The sequence below is a fragment of the Salmo trutta genome, chromosome 31 (assembly GCF_901001165.1).
Source record: "Salmo trutta chromosome 31, fSalTru1.1, whole genome shotgun sequence".
Lineage (NCBI taxonomy): Eukaryota > Metazoa > Chordata > Actinopteri > Salmoniformes > Salmonidae > Salmo > Salmo trutta.
In genome coordinates, this window is record NC_042987.1 from 15407336 (window position 1) to 15426866 (window position 19531).

General features: G+C 43.1%; 1 protein-coding gene across 6 annotated transcripts in view; it reads left to right on the forward strand.

Annotated features, from left to right (window-relative positions):
• Nucleotides 1-19531, forward strand: part of adgrl2b.1 (adhesion G protein-coupled receptor L2b, tandem duplicate 1) — a 111893-nt gene that overhangs the window by 89039 nt on the left and 3323 nt on the right. For 2 of the 6 annotated variants that reach the window (XM_029725423.1, XM_029725424.1), the window contains 11 exons: nucleotides 1945-2067; nucleotides 2230-2429; nucleotides 3501-3674; nucleotides 5402-5611; nucleotides 5788-6008; nucleotides 7431-7497; nucleotides 9736-9827; nucleotides 11300-11468; nucleotides 11986-12114; nucleotides 12845-12941; nucleotides 14651-14779. In XM_029725423.1, coding sequence (XP_029581283.1) covers nucleotides 1945-2067; nucleotides 2230-2429; nucleotides 3501-3674; nucleotides 5402-5611; nucleotides 5788-6008; nucleotides 7431-7497; nucleotides 9736-9827; nucleotides 11300-11468; nucleotides 11986-12114; nucleotides 12845-12941; nucleotides 14651-14779 — 1611 coding nt within the window. Of the gene's footprint in view, nucleotides 1-1944; nucleotides 2068-2229; nucleotides 2430-3500; nucleotides 3675-5401; nucleotides 5612-5787; nucleotides 6009-7430; nucleotides 7498-9735; nucleotides 9828-11299; nucleotides 11469-11985; nucleotides 12115-12844; nucleotides 12942-14650; nucleotides 14780-19184; nucleotides 19224-19531 lie in introns of all 6 variants that reach the window. The other 4 variants (XM_029725425.1, XM_029725426.1, XM_029725427.1 and 1 more) reach the window with 3 other exon arrangements.

The window sequence follows — 19531 nt, forward strand, 5'->3', positions numbered from 1 at the left end:
CCCCAGACCAATATTCCTCATCCACTAAACTTTACAGTTGGTACTATGCATTGGGGCAAGTAGTGTTCTCCTGGCATTCGCCAAACACAGATTTGTCCGTCGGACTGCCAGATGGTGAAGCGTGATTCATCACTCCAGAGAACACATTTCCACTGCTCCAGTCCAAAGGCGGCGAGCTTTACACCACTCCAATGCTTGGCATTGCGCATGGTGATATTAGGCTTGTGTGCGGATGCTCGGCCACGGAAACCCATTTTATGAAGCTCCCGACGAACAGTTCTTGTGCTGACGTTGCTTCCAGAGGCCGTTTGGAACTTGGTAGTGAGTGTTGCATCCAAGGACAGACAATTTTTACGCGCTACACGCTTCAGCAATCGGCGGTCCCGCTCTGTGAGCTTGTGTGGCCTACCACTTCGCGTCTGAGCCGTTGTTGCACATCGGCGTTTCCACTTCACAATAACAGCACTTACAGTTGACAGGGCAACTCTAGCAGGGCAGAAATTTGACAAACTGACTTGCTGGAAAGATGGCATCCTATGACGGTGCCACATTGCAAGTCATTGAGCTCTTCAGTAAGGCCATTCTACTGCCAGTCTTTGTCTATGGAGAGTGCATGGCTGTGTGCTCGATTTTATAAACCTGTCAGCAACGGGTGTAGCTGAAATAGCCGACTCCACTCATTTGAAGGGGTGTCCACATACTTTTGTATATATAGTGTATTCTATACGGTAGCTATGTCCTCTAACCCTGCCTTAACCCTTTGTCAGTAAATGGTAATTACAAGCGGATAACAAAAAACAGATGTACTGCAGCCTGCTAATGCAAAATATAATCATTTGCCTATACACGCCATGTATAGTTAATCGTTGCAAACAGGCTCTGTTTATGTGCTTTCAGCACACAGGGCCTCAACAAAAAATAGTATTTCTACTAGTAGTAATATAGCTAGTAGAACTTTCCCAATCTCCTCTGACAATGCTATGTGAGGACTGAGGCTCCGGGACAGTCTTCTCTGCAGCTCGCCTGAAGAGCAGCAGGAGAGAAGCCCAAAAGGATCCTTACTCCTAATTAACATAGTTTCCTGATTCAGGCTGAAACACAAATGGCACCTTGAGGCGAACGTCAAGGGCAGGAGGAGAGAAAAGGGAGGGGTAAGGGGGGGGGGGGGTGTTTAGGATAGAGGGAAAGAGAGAAAGAAGGAAGGAAGCGAAGGAAAGGAGAAAAAACGTCAGAGGGAGAACAATTCCTCATCTCTGTGTGTCAAAAGCGATCTGTGGTGAGGAAGTTGAGGCTGGTTCTGACAGGAGGGAGTGTGCTGATACGTGCGTCCTCCTGACCCCTCCGTAATTTCACACATCAAAGAGAGAGAGAGAGAGCCATCCGGCAGCTGGCACAGCACAACGGAGAGGAGAGAGAGGGGGGATAGAGAGAGCAAGAGAGAGGGCAGGGGGTTTGCTGCAGGAATCTAGCAGGCTTTTCAGAGATTTGCTCACTGGCAAGGCCAGAGTTATCTGAACCCACAGGGGGAAGAAAAAGCCCAATGATATTTTTTATCTTATGAATATTTGACATTCATGCTTCAGCAGGTTGGATGGTGCTATGCTCTCTCTCTTTCTCTCTCTTTCTCTCTCTCCATAAGGAGCTCTGTAGGCCAGGGTTACGGGAAGCAGCTCAGATCTTTTTTATAGTAAATAGTGCTGGATGGGATATTGACAATGAGATTGGATTCTCTAGCTGGAACACTTGATCTGGTTCCTCCCTTCTTTCACACTTCCCAACCTTTATGTCGGAGCTCTATTAGAAACGGTGTGTTACTATTGAAACGTGACCTATCAGTTATGTATACCACTACCGTTCCCTTCTTCCCCTCTCCTCCTCTTCCCCCTCTCTCCGTCTCCTCCTGCTCCTCTCCCGCTACCTCCCCCTCTCCTCATCCGCTTTTAGTGCTGGATGTGTATGTGCTCAGTACTGATGGCCAGATGCAGGACTTCAGGTTCCCCCAGACCAGCAAGGTTGGAGCCTCCATTCAGCTATCTGCAAACACAGTCAAAGTCAACAGTAAAAACGGTAACAAAGGGGGGAAAAAATTTATGAATAAAATGAATGAATGTGATCATACTGAAGGAGCATTGCCCTGCACTGTGACAGTGGCTGAAGTATGGAAATTAGAAGCAATTTTATACGTTCACAATGCCACCATAAATCTTATTGTAGTGTATTTTTTCCCAGGTGTGGCCAAGCTGGTGTTTGTCCTCTATAAGCACCTGGGCCGGTTCCTCAGTACAGAGAACGCCACGCTCCGAGGAGGAGGAGGACGTAACCTTTCAGACCTGACCGTCAACTCACACATCCTGGCCGCCTCCATCACCAAGGAGTCCAGCCGCGTGTTTGTGTCCGACCCCGTCATCTTCACCCTGGAGCACCTCGACGTGAGTCCCCCTTCCCCTTGGAGAACCCTGGAGCTCTAGAGTCAGGCCGTGGTGTGGTTCAGTGCAGGGGGAAATGGTGGGAAAGAGAAATGGCAGTGTGGTCTTTAGTAGTTGTGGGGGATAAATGCCAGTTTCATAGGATACAGCTAGCGCGGCTGTAAAATATAAGTGCGTGTCAGATTCTGTTAGTTTACATAGAAAAGCTATCGTGTTTGTCATGCTATGATATGTCAATATACTGTAATTGTTTATAATTGCACTTGACACCGACAGACAAGGTGGATCCATCCATAGGCCGAAGCAGGCTAACTTGAGTGCTATCTTGTGTATTCCAGTACTTAGCTTTTTTGCTACCGTAGTTATTTGCCATGGCAGGCTCGTCTGCCTGCTGTTATTGACCCTTGATGGAAAATGACATATGCATATAGTATACGTATGTAGGAAGCATATGTACTCTAAAGTAATCTGTTAATTGTTTTAAACAATGCTTATAATGTTGTTTGTGGTATTTAAGAGGTTTCCATGTTTGTTTGTTTTTTATTATTGAGAACTACTAAAACCCTAACTTTTAGCTAGTTGTTTTAAACAATTGTCATGGGTGTCGTAGGGATGAGACCAAAATGCAGCGGGAACGTGTATACTCATCTTCTTTTATTCGGCAGAAAGAAGGATAACCAAAACAAAAGTATACAGAAATAACGACGATAACAGTCTTGTCAGGCACACAGCTAAACAAGGAACAACTACCCACAAAATCCCATAGAAAAACACCCCTCTTAAATAGGACCTTCAATTAGAAGCAACTAGCAGCAGCTGCTTCCAATTGAAGGTCAACCCAACAAACACCACATAGAAATAGACATACTAGAACATAACCCAACAAACCCCGAAACACTCTAAACAAACACCCCTCTCAAAACAGAACATAGCCCAACAAACCCCGAAACACTCTAAACAAACACACCCCTGCCACGTCCTGACCAAACTACAATAACAAATAACCCCTTATACTGGTCAGGACGTGACAACAATGTTCATGTTTTTGTTATTTTGTTACTTTTCTTTCTGTAGAAGGAGCACTACTACAACCCCAACTGCTCATTCTGGAACTACTCTGAGAGGAGTATGATGGGCTACTGGTCCACTCAGGGCTGTAAGCTCCTGGACACCAACAAAAGCCACACCACCTGTTCCTGTAGTCACCTGACCAACTTCGCCATCCTCATGGCCCATCGAGGAAATGTGGTGAGTGGCCTTCTGTGGGATTTTCTCATGTTGTGTGCTTGGACTCTACTGTATGTATGTATGTATGTTCCCATCTAGGGATGGTGAGTGGGTGGTTCTGATTTAAACTGAATCCCAAATCAACCCCTAGCCAGCCCCTAACCCCCAAGACACTTGTGTAGATTGGAGATGTCTAAGAAATATGGTGGAATTTCCCCAATACTCTGTGGAATTGTAACCATATTGCGGAGACCTATCCAATCCTCTCAGATCTCCATAAGGAGCTAGGGGTTGATTTGGGATTCAAGGACACTCGTAGTGGCTCTGCCCCAATCCCCCCCGTCCATTGTATGTATTTTATGTACGTAAATATGGCTAGAGTAAGATAGTCAACTCAGAGGCTGATTAGATTTGAGGTGGGGGGTTGAGGGTTGAAGGAATGGGGGTTGAGGAGAGGAATGCTGTTAATGTATGTGGAGAGAAACAGAAGGAGGCTGTCACTTACTTTGCCGGGAGTAAAAAGCGAGAGATCGCAGACACAAGATAGTGAAAGTTAACTCTGCCATTATTGGAAATAAATTACATTTTACCTATGTTCCGTGACTAATAGCACTCACGCACACGCACATCCTACACGGGGAAACGTACACGGCAACCCGGTTTCGTGCTTCTCTATTTTCCATTTCCACTCGACGACGTGAAGTGGGTGAGATCCATTCGCAAGCAAAATGCAATTACAATCCAATTACATGATAAATATCATGTGCTGTGAGCATCTACCCAATAATAAACGTGGAACATAAGTTTGTGGTGTATATAATAACATGTCCCGACTCATGAACTCTTCCCACGTCTTCCCCTCGCAAACCCCGAACATTAAAACCCTTCACCACAAGGAAAAAAGAGAGCCTGTGGTTTAAGCCATCCCTCAGTCACACCAACCCAAATACTCACCTCAACTACAACTCCTCCTGGCCTGCCCTTAATAAAATGAGTCATGTCACGGAACGGATTACCTCATGTTCAGACCACTATCCCTGAGTGATATTCTGTATGGTGAAGGCTTCTGTTTTTGTATATGGTCTTATAGCCTACATGTCCATATTGTAATGTGTTCATTTTCCTGGGTTGTGACACGCACTGTAATCAACCCTTCACCCAGCGACGATACAGAGCTTTGTGACAGCTTACTAATGACTTTTTTTACATTGGCCCGGCACACGTACGAGGATCTAAAGACATGTCATCTGTTTCCTACAGTAGATGTTGAGTGATTTCCCTCAGTGAGTCAGGACATCATGTTATGTCAAGGTTCATTGATGGGGACATGAAGTCTGTCATGTTTTAGGTTTTTCCGGCAGGTTATTAAGTGTAAACCCTCCCTGCTGGGTTGCTGTGTGTTTCTCATTGGTTAACTAGATGTTGAGTTAAATCCCTGTATAAATCCCTGCTTATGTCATATTAGCTCCAAGTTATTGGGTTTACTTAAGATTATTTAACGCATACATGTTGGGATGGCATTTGTACAAAGGGGCCTGAGCCAGGAAGTTGGCGGCTGTACTGTACTAGATACTGTCTTCCTACTCATTGTATTCCCTGACCATCTGAATAAAATAAAAAGGTGATCACAACAAAAAAAGCTTTTGGGTTTTAACCCCCCCCCCCCCTGTGTTTATGTCATGTTAGGTCCTAGATTCGTCAGGTTGTTGGTTCTAACCCTCTCTGTGTCTCTCTGTCCTGTCCACCAGGTGGAGGGGAGCGTCCATGAGCTGCTGCTGACGGTGATAACGCGGATGGGCATTGCTGTGTCTCTGGTGTGTCTGGCCATCAGCCTGTTCACCTTCTGCTTCTTCAGGGGCCTGCAGAGCGACCGCAACACCATCCACAAGAACCTCTGCCTCAACCTCTTTATCGCCGAGCTCGTCTTCCTCGTGGGCATCAACATGACTGAACCCAAGGTAAGGAGTATGGGCCCCCCTCGAGTATCAGAGTGAGCTTAGATGCACAATTATTTTGTTCCCAGGGGAATATGCTCCAGTTATCTTGTCCTACTCTTCCATTGACTCAATGCAGTTTCAATGCCAGTGTCCTTCTACCTCTGTGTGTGTAACCTCTAAATGTGTCCCCCTCCCAGCTGGTATGCTCCATCATCGCGGGCGTTCTTCATTTCTTTTTTCTGGCGGCGTTTGCCTGGATGTGCCTGGAGGGCGTGCAGCTCTACCTCATGCTGGTTGAGGTGTTTGAAAGCGAGTTCTCCCGCAGGAAGTACTATTACGTCTCCGGATACCTCTTTCCCGCCGTGGTGGTGGGAATCTCGGCCGCCATCGACTACCGCAGCTACGGGACACAGAAGGCGTAAGTAACACCAGATGTCATCTTTAGGCAGGGTCTTTGTGATCTTGCTCGACTCCGAATGCAGTAGTTTATAATATGTTTACGTTAGGGCTGTCAAACGCTACAAACATTTTATTGAGTTAATCGCAGGATTTGCTGTGATTAATCGTAAATTCAGAATTTGCCTGAATTGAGCTGTAATTTAAAAACATTTTCTACAAATGCATTACAAGATATTGACGTCTTGATTTTGTCCAAAGTAATGGTAAGCAAAATAGATTGATAAAACACCCTTTCTTTAACCTAAATGGCAACTTATTTTGACATCGCATTGTTGTTTTTAGCTGTATAGATGATGTATTTTGGATGTTTTCAGTGTATTTTTAATGCTTTCGGACAACACGATTTAATTTTAAAAAATAAATAAATTGCACTAAAATTACAAATAGTTAGCTCGAGTTAACGGATTTACTCTGACAGCCCTATTTTACGCACATCCAATAACCTTCAGGTGCAGGGTACGAAAAGTTGAGTCAGAAGAAGACCTTGAAGTGGAAACGTTGCACAATAAAACTGTGGGAGCATTCAACAGTATCTATCTTCCTTTCTTTGTGCGGAGAGCATCAGGTCTCCCAGACCAGCCAGCTCCATATCAAGACTCCTTTTCTTCCCCACAGTGCTAATGAGAGCTACATCACAGGCCCTAGTCTCCCTCTCCCTCTGCCTCCTGGCAAATTTATACCCTGTCAGAGAGGAAAGAGAAAAGCTGTGAGCAAAACCACTACATTAATGAATTCTCTGGCTGGTTGGTTGTGCTGGTCTGGTATTTTCTCTGAGCTTTTTTTCTCTCTTGCCTTTGCGTCTTCAAACTTTTATTCTTCAGTGGCCTTTATCCAAGAACAAGCCTTATGATTTGTCGTAAGCCTTCCTTAAATTGGGTGTTTTTTTTTAACATTTTGTGGCTGTAGCGCAACGGTCCCTGTATTTGAATTAACATATTCTCTGATAATACATACAGTAGTTTCAGCACAACAAATCTTGTTGGAACTATTTGTGACCACGTTTTGACTGTTTAGAGTCTTAACCTATAGCCAGACTGCTCTCTCAATTGTAGACATTGGTAGCCTCTGAAGTCGTGCAGGCAATACAAGTGCTGTTGTATGGCTCGCAGCCAGAATGTGTTCAAGGTCAGGTTCTCTCTCTTCTTTGGTCAAGAAGGTAAATAAATCACTATTTTATTGCTGTAGGAGCTATATAATCATGCCATCTATCTAGTCTAGAAGCCTGGCTGGTTAGTGATCGGTAGGATACGATGTAACAACCTCCGCTGTGTTCTTAGAATGTAATTGCAGAGATGTTACAGTCACAGTTGGCGTGCCAGAATTGCTCATTTGCTCTTGAGGGATGGCTATCACCTGATCACATGACCATGTTCCATTGCAGCTGCTGGCTGAGGGTGGATAACCACTTCATCTGGAGCTTCATAGGGCCTGTCACCTTCATTATCATGGTAAGCTAACGTTATACTGTGTGTGTGTGTGTGTGTGTGTGTGTGTGTGTGTGTGTGTGTGTGTGTGTGTGTGTGTGTGTGTGTGTGTGTGTGTGTGTGTGTGTGTGTGTGTGTGTGTGTGTGTGTGCGTGTGTGTGCGTGTGTGTGTGTGTGTGTGTGTGCGTGCGTGCGTGCGTTGGAATGTAAATCCGGTATGTGTTTTAATATGTCTATCTATCCAAAAATGTATGTTTTCCTCAAAGAAGTGTGAAGTGGGAAAAAATACGTGGACATTTTTTTTTTTTTTTTTTCGTCTGGTCACTTAGCTCTTGCTTTCGCTGATCAATTTGCGTGAAAGGAAAGTGGTCCATTATATCTGACATGAGGACATCAGCAGTCATTCAGCTGTAAAATCCTATGAAATCAGTCTAGTCAAGTGAGCAGCAGTCAACAGCTTAGCAGTTTTTTTTGGTGGAAAGAGTTGCGCATTGTGGCAGAATTCCTCCCTTTCACACACTCAGTCGAGGAGGAGGAGGATAAGAGACAATCTCAGGCATGAAGGTCATTTGCTCAGTTAGACAAAGAGGGGGTTGAGGGAGATGGGGAGAGACGGATGAACATGGAAGTAATGAGTGGGTGGGCCAGACAGCCATTACCCACAACCCCCTGGCCCTGCCGAGGATCATGACGCATCTGCAGCCAATCCCTGTTCCACGGACATCTCCGTCTTCACCTCTTAATATTTCATGCAGGCTGCATGGAGTTCACACACACACACATACATTTGTATTATTCACACAGAAGACACGTGTAAATGTGTACGTACTGTGTTTATACAGCACATGCCGTGCATAGATACCCAAGAAAAAGTGTGTTCTGGTTTCTGTAGATAGTGGGATGCGGGGGGGAATTAAGGACATGTACAGTTCGGTGCCTCCCTGCCTGCCTCTATGCCTGCCTACCTACCTGCCTGCCTGTCTCATCAGATCTGTGTCGACACTGGTGGCTGTTTTAATGCATCTCCCACCACTCGACTCATGCAGACCTAAATCGGCCCTAGTGGCTAGGAGACAAAACTCCACATCTCTCTGATCTAAACCCCCTTATTTGTATTTTCTCCTCTCCCTCTATCCCTCTCTCTGTCTCTGCCCTCTTTCTGCCTTTCTTCCCACATTATTGGTTTATTTTTTTTTAAAGGGAAGTACATAGCTACGGCTCTACTGGTCTGGTGTATTCATGTTTTAGAGTGGACAGCTTTCATAAAATTCAGCCCACAAATATATTGTATTTAATAAACTTGGGACCGTATCTCTACTAGAACAGTATTGCTTTGTGTTCTCGCAATCCCAGGAAGTTTTTGTCATATATTTTCTTTGATAAAGATTGGTCAGGTTTCAGAATAAATAGGCTGGGGGGCAGATTATGGTGAAGATTTTAATAACTAAAACTGTATTTTTTTTTATAGAAGTATACAAATAATATATAATATATAGTGAATATTTACTGAATAGTTATTTTTGGTGAGGTTTTAATGAGGTAGAAACAGAGCCAAATGTAAGCCCCCCGCTTACAGAAAAACATCCTGAAGTCATGGAAACCTTTCTGAATGTATAGCTTAGAATATGGAGCTGTTTTTCCTGGCTCTAGACGTTTGTTTAAAAAATATGGCGCTCTGCTCTGTCTTTTCCACCCTCTCTCTGTTCTGTTCTGGCCGTATTAGATTTACATTCTCGCTCGCTCTCTCTTTCTCTCTCGATGAGGAATAACACTCTGCGTTTGGCACCAGCCTGCTTGGCTAAGTAAGGCCTGAGGTTGTGCGTTGCATCAGCCATAGGAGTGGGAAGGGGCTTCCAAGGCACTTTATCATAGCCAATTTTAGTGGAGCTGGAGACCGAAGCTAAGCTACAACCTCTCTATTCTCACTTTTGGGAGGCAGTCTGTTTTACCATTTGCACTGAAGCTTGAAAGTTTCGTATCCCTCTTGGTAAGACGTACTAATGTTGACGCTTGCGATTGTGCCAAAATCACTACAGGTTAAGCATAATTACCATGCATGATCTCAGAATGTCACTAAAACATGCAGGTGACATGCTGCTAGTTACATTTCGGAGAGTTTGTCCTGTTTCTGTGCGCAAATCACCCTTTTTTGTGGTTTAAGTTGCCGCGAAATGTAGGCGACATGCATTGCTGCTCATACCATGAAATGAACGCCGTGCTCCAGTGTGACGCGTTAAGCTTGCTGTGCCTCTGTTTTGACAGCTCAATCTCATCATCCTGATAGTGACCATGTACAAGATGGTGAAGCACTCCACTTCCATGAAACCCGACTCGACCCGGCTGGGCGGAATCAGGTGAGGGGGGGGGGGGTCTCTGGAGGTGATGTGAAAGCTGGTATTACTGGTTGTGTCAGCTCAGTTTTAAGTGAGAAAACAAAGCGTTGTGTGCTGTCCTGTTCCCAGCCATGGCCTTGCATGTGCAATATTAAAGGGTGTGAATTTGGTGTATTTGACCTTAGAATTACACCTCAATAACCCATAACCGGAGTGGACAAATATATTTATTTCAGATTCTCACGTGTTCCCTTTTTAGTTGGTGTTTATGAGGGCAGTGTTTGCGCTATGCAGGGTTTATATTGCCACTTTTATTTATTCAGAACTGCATCCCTGAACTCTTGTATTAGTTGCTCCTGTGTTGGCATAATTTTCAGGTTCCTCTGGAACCCTAGCTCAAGTATATATGATTTAAGGGTGGGGTGGAGGAACTGGACCTGTGCCCACATCTTTATTCACACATCCACTCAATCCAGCAGATTGGATAAAAGAAAAGTCTCTAGCCAGTTTCTTGTCCTAAAATACTTGTTAAACAATAACTCTGAGACAGAATGACATGTGCCAGTCCTGTGTTGTGTTTGGACTTTTTGTAATAAAATATTTTTTAATTCATTTTGTTTTTCGGCTTTTAATACCAGCAAAATTGTTTAATTGACCTCTGAACCGTGCTACCCTGGTTAAGAATGTAATTTAAAGAGAGCCTGCGTTCAATGATAATGGCTAATTCAAACAAATCATTTATTCAAAGGACCCAAAACTCATTAACTGTCATTAATTGGAGTCCACCTCTAATCGACCACTTATTTACTCCCGCAAAGTTAGATTTGGTAACTTTCCACAAGACTTTGAAATGGTCAGTTAAAGAGCCAGCGTTTTTTCAAATAATGAAAAATTTACACAATGACACAAAAGCACAACTAATCTGTAGCATCTCTCTCTTTAGGTTTGTATTCTCTAATGTCCCTGGATGTTCTTTGAGACTCGAAGACGTGGTACAATGGTGTTTGGTTTTTCACTAGTCTCCTCTTTTCTCTTTCTTGTCCAGGGTTGCTCACTCTTTTTCTCCTGTGCATCGATGGCTCCCTTTGCCAGCCATTGCCAGAGGGAACTTACCATTGGTTATCTGATTTCCTCTAGGCTTTTCCTGGACCTCCTGTGAGAAACCTGCTGTGTTTGCTGTTTCTGTTTAACCAGCCAACCCTGAGGAAGGCCAAGGAAACGTAGTTAGTTAGACTCTGTCAGAGACTCTGTGGAAGTTCTCATTCAAAATCTATATATCAGCTTTTAGGAGTAGTACTGTATATACTGTATAACATGTCCAGAAGGAGAAATAGAGAGGGATAATAGCACAGCCTCCTTCTTTCCCCACAGAACAAATCCGTAGGAACCAAACAGAGAGAAACTTCAAATCAATGAAAGATGAAATTAGGGAAGTTACCTAGTTTATTATTAATGATTATGAACAATATTGTGTGTGTGTGTGTGTGTTTCAGATCCTGGGTGCTTGGAGCGTTTGCCCTGCTCTTTCTCCTGGGTCTGACCTGGTCGTTTGGCCTGTTCTTCCTCAACGAATCCTCCGTGGTCATGGCGTACCTCTTCACCATCTTCAACACTCTGCAAGGGATGTTCATCTTTATCTTCCACTGCCTCCTCCAGAAAAAGGTAAGGATTTAATACATATGACATATACGAAGATAATGCTACAACATTTTGTACATCAATGTTTGAATATAAGTTTTCCTCACCAGAGGTGGGAAATAACCTTTTTTTATGTCTAGTTTCTCAAAGAAATAAGATAACAGAAGGTATCTTTGTGTACTGAAGTCCAATGCAAAATATATACCTTTCAGTCCGCTGTCTACTGTCTCTTGACATTTAAGACCATCTCTGATAGAAGTAACACCTCTGTGTCATATTTGTCCCCGTGCAAAATCCCCCTCCTTATGGTATTTGAATGTGTCACCGTGGTAGATGTGATAGGGCTATCTCCAAAGACACGCCGTTTGAACGGCTGCTGTCGGCTAGGTGGCATTTGAGAAATATATTTATTTTGGGGCTTTTTGTTGCAGGATAGAGGCAGCCTCCTCTCTTTTTTCTCTCTGGAGGACCCTGCACTGTTGTGGCGTCTCTGAGTTCACTGTGTCTCTGTCGCTCTGCCCTGATCTTGTGCCCGCTGCAGGTCCGTAAAGAGTACAGCAAGTGCTTCCGTCAGTCCCAGTGCTGCGGAGGTCTGCCTTCTGAAGGGTCCCACAGCTCGGCCAAGACAGCCACGTCTCGATCCACCGCACGCTACTCCTCCGCCACACAGGTACAGTACATACTAGGTACAGTACAGCAGCGGGAAGTTGAATTATATATACCTTTTTTCTGTCCTTTCTTTTGAGAGGGAAAGGAGAGTTCTTTTCCTGTTTTTTTTCCTTCTCCTGCATGCTAGCACGTCGAGGAGCAGCATGAACACTGGAATAAACTTTCTCTCAACCCTTTCTTTCTATTGAGAGCAGTACTGTAGTATACTTCAGTATAGCTTTATAGTCCCAGGGGGAAATTGGTTTGCGGCATAGAAGGGAAAGGCTTTTTTCTTCTGTTGCATGCTAACGTAGAGGGGAGAGTGTTAGTGTTGAGTTAAAGGTGGACATTCCAATCCCCTTGTGTGAAATAGCCTTCCTTTCTTTCCCCTGAGAGTGAAAGGGAGCGCCTACGCCTTGTTGTCCTGTTGCATGCTAGCATGTAGAGGTAACACGGAAGGACATCAGTGTTGAAGGTCATTCCAATACACTGTGGCTGCGTCCGAAATGACACTCTATTCCCTACATAGTGCACTACGTTTGTAAAAAAAAAAAAAAAAAGTGAATAGCGTGTCATTTCGGATGCATCCATTTTGTTTCCTGCGTCAGTCTTGGAAGTGGTTCTTGTAATCCATTGTGTTTGCTTGATGCCTCCACAGAGTTGTGCTCTTTTTCTGTTGCATGTAAAGGGAGCTGACATCGGTGGTGAAAGTTATTCTGACACAATGTGTGTGTTGTTCACCTCCTCCACAGAGTCGTATCAGGAGGATGTGGAACGACACGGTGAGGAAGCAGTCCGAATCCTCCTTCATCTCCGGAGACATCAACAGCACCTCCACTCTGAACCAGGGTAAGACACCGTCCCCTCTGTCCACACTGTCTCTATTTGCACATGCTGTATTCTCTCTGTTATGCGACCTTGAATAGACAACAAGTGCCAGAATAGATCTGGCAGATGCAGATTTAATTTGTATGCATTTAACTTTTATTTAACCAATCAATGATGGATGATGCTCTACATTCAGAGGCAGCTTTTTGATAAACTGATAATTGTTTACTCAATATGGTCTAGTGCTTGTATACGTCCTGATTTAAATAAACCACAAATAACAAATTCAATCAATTATTTTGAACAAGTAAATAAATACACGCTCCAAATGTTTTTAAATGAGTCAAAGTTCACTTCAAACATGCCTTTTGATGGTCGACCTGCACAACTGCTACTTGTTGGATGGGAGAAGTGTTATGTAGCTATTTAGTCTGGCTTCAAGTGGTAGTGATGAGAAGCTGGTGTCTGCTTGTGTGTTGAACTCTGGGAGACCCTGGCAGGCTACAGGAACTGGCTGGCTGCACTGACTCATCCTCACCCTGACCTGATCCTGCTGATTTTTAGCCATGAGACGACGGCGGGGGGGGGGGGGGGGGGGGGGGGGTACAGAGAGCGAGAGAGAGATGGGATAAGGAGAGAGAGAGAGAGATGGGATAAGGAGAGAGAGAGAGAGATGGGATAAGGAGAGAGATACAGAGAAAAAGCTTGGGAGAGACGGAGAGAGACGGGGGAGGGGAGAGAGAGACAGGGGGGGGGGTTCAACTTCCCTCCTCCTTATCAATGTGGGACATCAGCATTAAGATAACTCCTAATCGCTCCTGATAAGAGATGAGATATAAGAGATTAGTTTTCAGTGACTGGACATTGCTATTAAATATTATACTTTTATACAACGCATGGGTCTAATCCTGAATGCTGATTGGTTAAAACCGCATTCCAGCCAGTGTCAATACTTATTACGTATACTATATACATTTTGGAGCACAGTGATGTCAATAGATACCGATGTGTAGTCCCCACATCATCGGTGTGGTTGTATTGACTATATTATATCTGCTGACTGCAGAGTGGATACTTGCAATTACTTGTATTATATGGCTACTGTAAAAAAATACTGAATATTTTGACCATGAATGGTTAATCATACTGAATGATTTGACTCACACTTTATAACCTACTGTTGTGTTTACTTATTAGTCAAATATTTGTTTAACAGATAAAGTATTTGGCAATGTTGTGAGTATTGTACTGGAGTTTTTGGCACTATCTGGTGGTAAAGCAAGTGGCTTTGTTTACAACAGACGACCGACGCACTTGTTGCGGATGATATTTATTGCTTGCTGTTCTGTGAAATGAAGTCTGGAGAATGCGGTGTGTAGACATTATTTAAACATCAGCTACTCAACTAACCAGCGCCATGTATTTACTGAAGGAGCACACTGCTGAAACTCCTATACACAGCTCTCTTTTTCCTCTGGTGTCTTTTGCCATCTTCTTTTTCCCTTCTTTACTCTCCTGCCTCATCCTTTCTATAATAATATTATGATACTATATAATAGCCTTTCCCCTCCCTCGCTCACATCCTCTCTCTCTCTCTCTCTCTCTCTCTCTCTGTTTCTTGCAGGATTGACTGACAACTACATCCTAAGTAACCCTCTCTTTTTCTCCTCTCTTCCTGCCTCGTCTTTCTTTCTTTCTTTCCTCCCTCACGCTTTCCTTCTCTCTCACAGGGATGACTGGCAACTACCTGCTAACTAACCCTCTGCTCCGAGCCCACGACCCTAACAACCCCTATAACAACCTGCTGGCTGAGACGGTGGTGTGCAACACCCCCTCCCCTCCAGCCTTTCACTCACCAGGTGCATGGTGACCTCTAACCTTTCAATGTAGATCTGTGTTTGAAATGGCACCGTGTTCCCTATGGTGCCACCTTGACAAATTTGACTCGATTAGTGCACTATATAGGGAATAGGGTGCCATTTGGACAAACATTTGTTTTGTTTTTGTGTGTGTTTGAAACTAATTGAAATAGCGGGACTTTGTGGGGCTGTGGGCCCCTACACAGCATGAATTGTTGAGAAGTCTTACTCTATGTTTTAGAGTTGTCCTTTCTTCTCTCTCCCTTTCTCTCTCTCTCATTACCGAGGCTCTTTATTTAATCTTTATTTAGCTAGTATGCAAGCTGCGCTTTGTAACACAGCATGAGATAAGGTTGAGAATGGTCAATGCTATCTTATCGAGACTACTCCAACATTCATTTATAGGAAATCGAGATGAATTTATTCAGAGTTTATATATTATATCCTATTATTTACCATTCTCCTCCTTCGCCCTTTGATGATACCTTTTAGAGCAGGTTCAATAGCATTCTTTATTTATTTCTTTACTACAAACCCCAATCCCCATTTATTTGAATGCTGTCATTGTCTGTGTAGCGTGACCCAGATACCCTCTCTGTCAGACTAAAGGAGGAAGCCAAGCAAAGGAACAGAAAAACACGGGAGCACATGACGCAATGCAGGCAGAATTATACCCCTCAGATATGCAGAGGCATTTGATGATGAAAGAGGAGCGGATGGAAGGAAAGGAGGCAGCACCAGGATGAATGTGTGGAGGGAGGGAAGGGGGGGAAGAAGGATACAGGAGAATATACAGAAACTGCAGTCGCTCGCTCTGATTTGGCAGGTCGCCGAGTTCACTCGCTTCACAATGAGAACACTGAGAACACTTTTAAGTCACATTTTCTGCCTTTTTTCCCTGGATGAGGTTGGAAAGAGTTCGAGAACCTAACAAACCGATTGTCACAAAAATCACACATTTCATGATATCATTAGGATTTAATTACAATCATGATATCAATGAAATACCAGTATGATCAAAACACCACAAATGTAAGTGGAACCTACAAATACCCCTGCTATGTAGCAAGCAGGCAGTGCTTTTGAGACATCATTTTTTTTCATGATAGGGTAATTACAGTATAAGCTAACTTATTCTAGTTGAGCAGTGGTGAATGAAGTGACTGTCTATTTAAGCGTTTATTGTATGCATCAGTGTCATCATCCCTTAACCTGCCGAGACACATCATCAGTCAGTCCTCCCTACAGGCAGATTTTATTTATTTTACTAGGCAAGTCAGTTTAGAACAAATTCTTATTTTCAGTGACAGCCTAGTGGGTTAACTGCCTTGTACCTTGTCAGCTCAGGGATTCGAACTTGTAACCTTTCAGTTACTAGTCCAACGCTCTAACCACTAGGCTACACTGCCACCCCGGTTAGTCATGTGGAAATACACGTGAGACACACAGCCGCGAGGGAGATACTCCACATACTTGCATCCTCAAACATCACAGAAACTATCGTTGGCGACTCACAGTTGAAGAACATGAAAGCACTCAAACATTATTAGTAACTAATTGAAGAACAGGAAAAGTTGAAGAATTGACCTGATAGATGTTGACTGGTTTGGGTGTAACTCTCTAACAGACAGATGTCAAGTGGTGTTATGTGATGATGAATCACCCAAGTGTAAAGTGTTGAAGAGGCTCAAGTTGAAAATGCTGTAGTCGTTATAGATGAGCCTCTCCATCCTGAAGTGTATTAATACGAAGGTAATACAGTGCAGATGTTCATTTGATGCAGTAACGGTAAAGAGAACATCTTGGGCAAATCTCCGTTGGAATCTTTCCCAGAATGCAGCTGTCTGGCTCCGGCTGTGTCCAGTTAAATTCTGTTCACATCACTTACCCCCCCCCTCCCAGTAGACAATACACAGCAAATTGGCCGGTGTTGATTTTGCTGTGTACCATTTCTAGTGTTGATTCAGGAGTTAAAGAACAACTGCCCCTAAAAACTGACTTCTCATTCAGAAAACAGGCTGTGGCATCAATACGAGTCAGAAACATTTATTATATTGTCAAAATTGACTACAAAGTGCTAATAGGATACATTTTGGTCATAAAGGCAATCTAGTCCAAAACAGAGTTTTGTGAGACTTGTAGTTGTGACTGCAGCACAATGTAAATGAAGGTTGGGTTTGTTTCAATCTTGCCCACAGCTGACAGCACAAGTAATCATCAGTTCGTAGTGAAGCAGCACACGACCCTATCTAACTGCCTGTGGTAAATTTGGGTTGACTTTGGATATCCCTATGGGGCTAGTTAGGGACCGTCAGCAAATTACACAATGTATATGGGAAAATATGTTAAAATTCCAATAGCTCCAAAGTTCAATGATTTAAACCCCTCAAACCAATTATAGATTGTAGAGATAGGCTATCCAAAGTCAAACCAATTCTTAACCAATCCAATCAGTTGGTAAGATTTATTGCACCCGTTACTGAAATGTTTGTTCCAGTTTAAATGGTAGTATTTTCTGTCAAGTTTCCTAACCCTGACAGTCATTCTGAATGCAGGTTGCGGAGAACAAAAATTCCAAGTGTTAAGAATTACACGTCACAGAATAATGTGACTTGCAGTCCTGATGTTGCCTGTAAACCAGGAGTTTCCTAACACCACTGTGTTGGGGTAAAACTAGGCCATCAAAGTTAAGCCTTATTATATACAGTATGTAATGTATTGTCATAAAGTTGAATTGTAAAATCATTCACCTGGGTGAAAGCCACATTCCTTTAAAAGGAAAGAATTCAACAACCATGTCATTAACAATTTCAATCATGGGGCATAACTCTACAATTCACTCAAAGAAAAGGCACCATGGGAAATATGCAAACTAGGCTTTACACAAGGGATCATCAACTAGATTCACCCGCGGGCCAATTTTTTCTTGAGCGGATGGTCAGGGTACCAAAACATAATTACAGATCATTTGTAGAATGCAAATTGACCGCAAGAAGCTCAAACGTATATCATATTTGACTAAAACATAGTAATTTCAAACCTTGCTTACATTAGCAAGCCAGGGAATACTTTGGAACAGATGTCCAAAATTAAAATCTCTTGGAGTTTATTTGCTTTAAAGTCTTTTATGTCCAACAATAAAAATTAAAATGTGGGGGGGGCCAAATAAGGCCTCCAGTTGAGGAACCCGGCTTTCCACCATATTCACCCCAAATGACTTACTGTAACAGTGTTTTTGTTTAACACTAATAGGAGTTAATTCTATTCACTGTGAGTGTTAATTCTAGTTTACATGTGAATAACACTGGCAAGTGTGTTGCATTAACACTCAAAATGTAACACTAATCAGAGTACCTTTTACACTCTGTAGAGTGGGACCATATATACTCTAAGATAGTGCTAAAATTAACTCCTTTAAGTGTTGATTTAAAACTGCCAGATGTACTGTGTACCTGTCTGCATTCAAATGACTGGCCATACATTAACAAATGCAAAACCTGCAACGGGGCTTTTCACTCTATTTCAGAATGTTTCCATATTCTCCCTTTCTTTGCCCTCACACTTCTCCCCCATCCCTTCCTCTGTGTTCCCACCTTTCACTCTTTTTCAAAATTCTTTGATGTCTGTTTTCACATTCTTTTCTCTCTACCAAAGAGAGAAAAGAGATGCTCCTCATCTCCACGGCAGTGTGTGTCACAGCCCAGCTCCAATTGTGTTCCTCCATCTCCCTGTCAGGGTCTATTCAGACTCATTTAACTGAAATCTAAAACTTCAATCTCCCCCTTTTTGCGGGGCTTGAAGCAAAGCAGTAACTAATCTGCAAAATACATCTTTGCCTTTTCTTCATCCTCTTCCTTCGCTCATTTAGGCTCATCCTCCTATTCCCCCTCTTCTTCATCTTCTGCCGACTTTCTTCTAGCCAGTCTTTGGTCTTCACAAGAGGTTATCAATGTGATCTATTGTGTACAAAGTATTTCTTTCCCATCTGGGAGAAGTAGATAGATAGAAACCTGTTAAATCAAATCATCCCTCAATCACATTCTAAGCAGAGAGAGAAAGTAATGATATGATAGTGTACCTGCCATTTTAGAGTTTAAGAGGCTGTGATTGCTTGCTGCTGAAACCCCTCCACCTGCCAAGTCCTGGATTCAGTTGTTCACAGGATTTGTTTTCAATAGCTTTCTCAAAAGTTTTCAAATTATTTCAAATTGATCTGTAAATGAGAGTTGTACTCAAATAAATCAGTCACTTTTTGAGGGGACCCAAATCTGAGACCGACCGACTGAATCCAGGCCTGATTTTTGAAGCCTCCTTGTTCCTCTTTTGTGTTATTTGAAGTAATTTTCGATTTTTTTTAAGCCGCAATAAAAAAGCATATGTTTTACTTTTTTTTTTTGCATATCAGCAGTTCTTAGGCAAGATAGCCTGAGCAGACACACTTGATGTGAGTGGTGGTAAAGTGAGTCGTTGCACCGTGTCTGTGTGTCGTGGTGGTGTTGGGGGCTGTGCTTGTGTGGCTCCTGTGGTGAACGAGATGGCCGATGTCTTTGTTCGACATTACTCCTCCTTTCTTTTCTTTTTTAAGGGTGGAATGAATGTTTTAGTCATTGTCACTTTTTTTTAACCTCCACCTCCCCCCACAGCGTTTTCCCCTCTCATAACTTCCGTGTTATGATGTTATGTTGATCTTGCTATGTCGTTGTTACCTGGCTAGCTACATTATCTGTGTGTTGTTGCTGGATGTGTAATGTT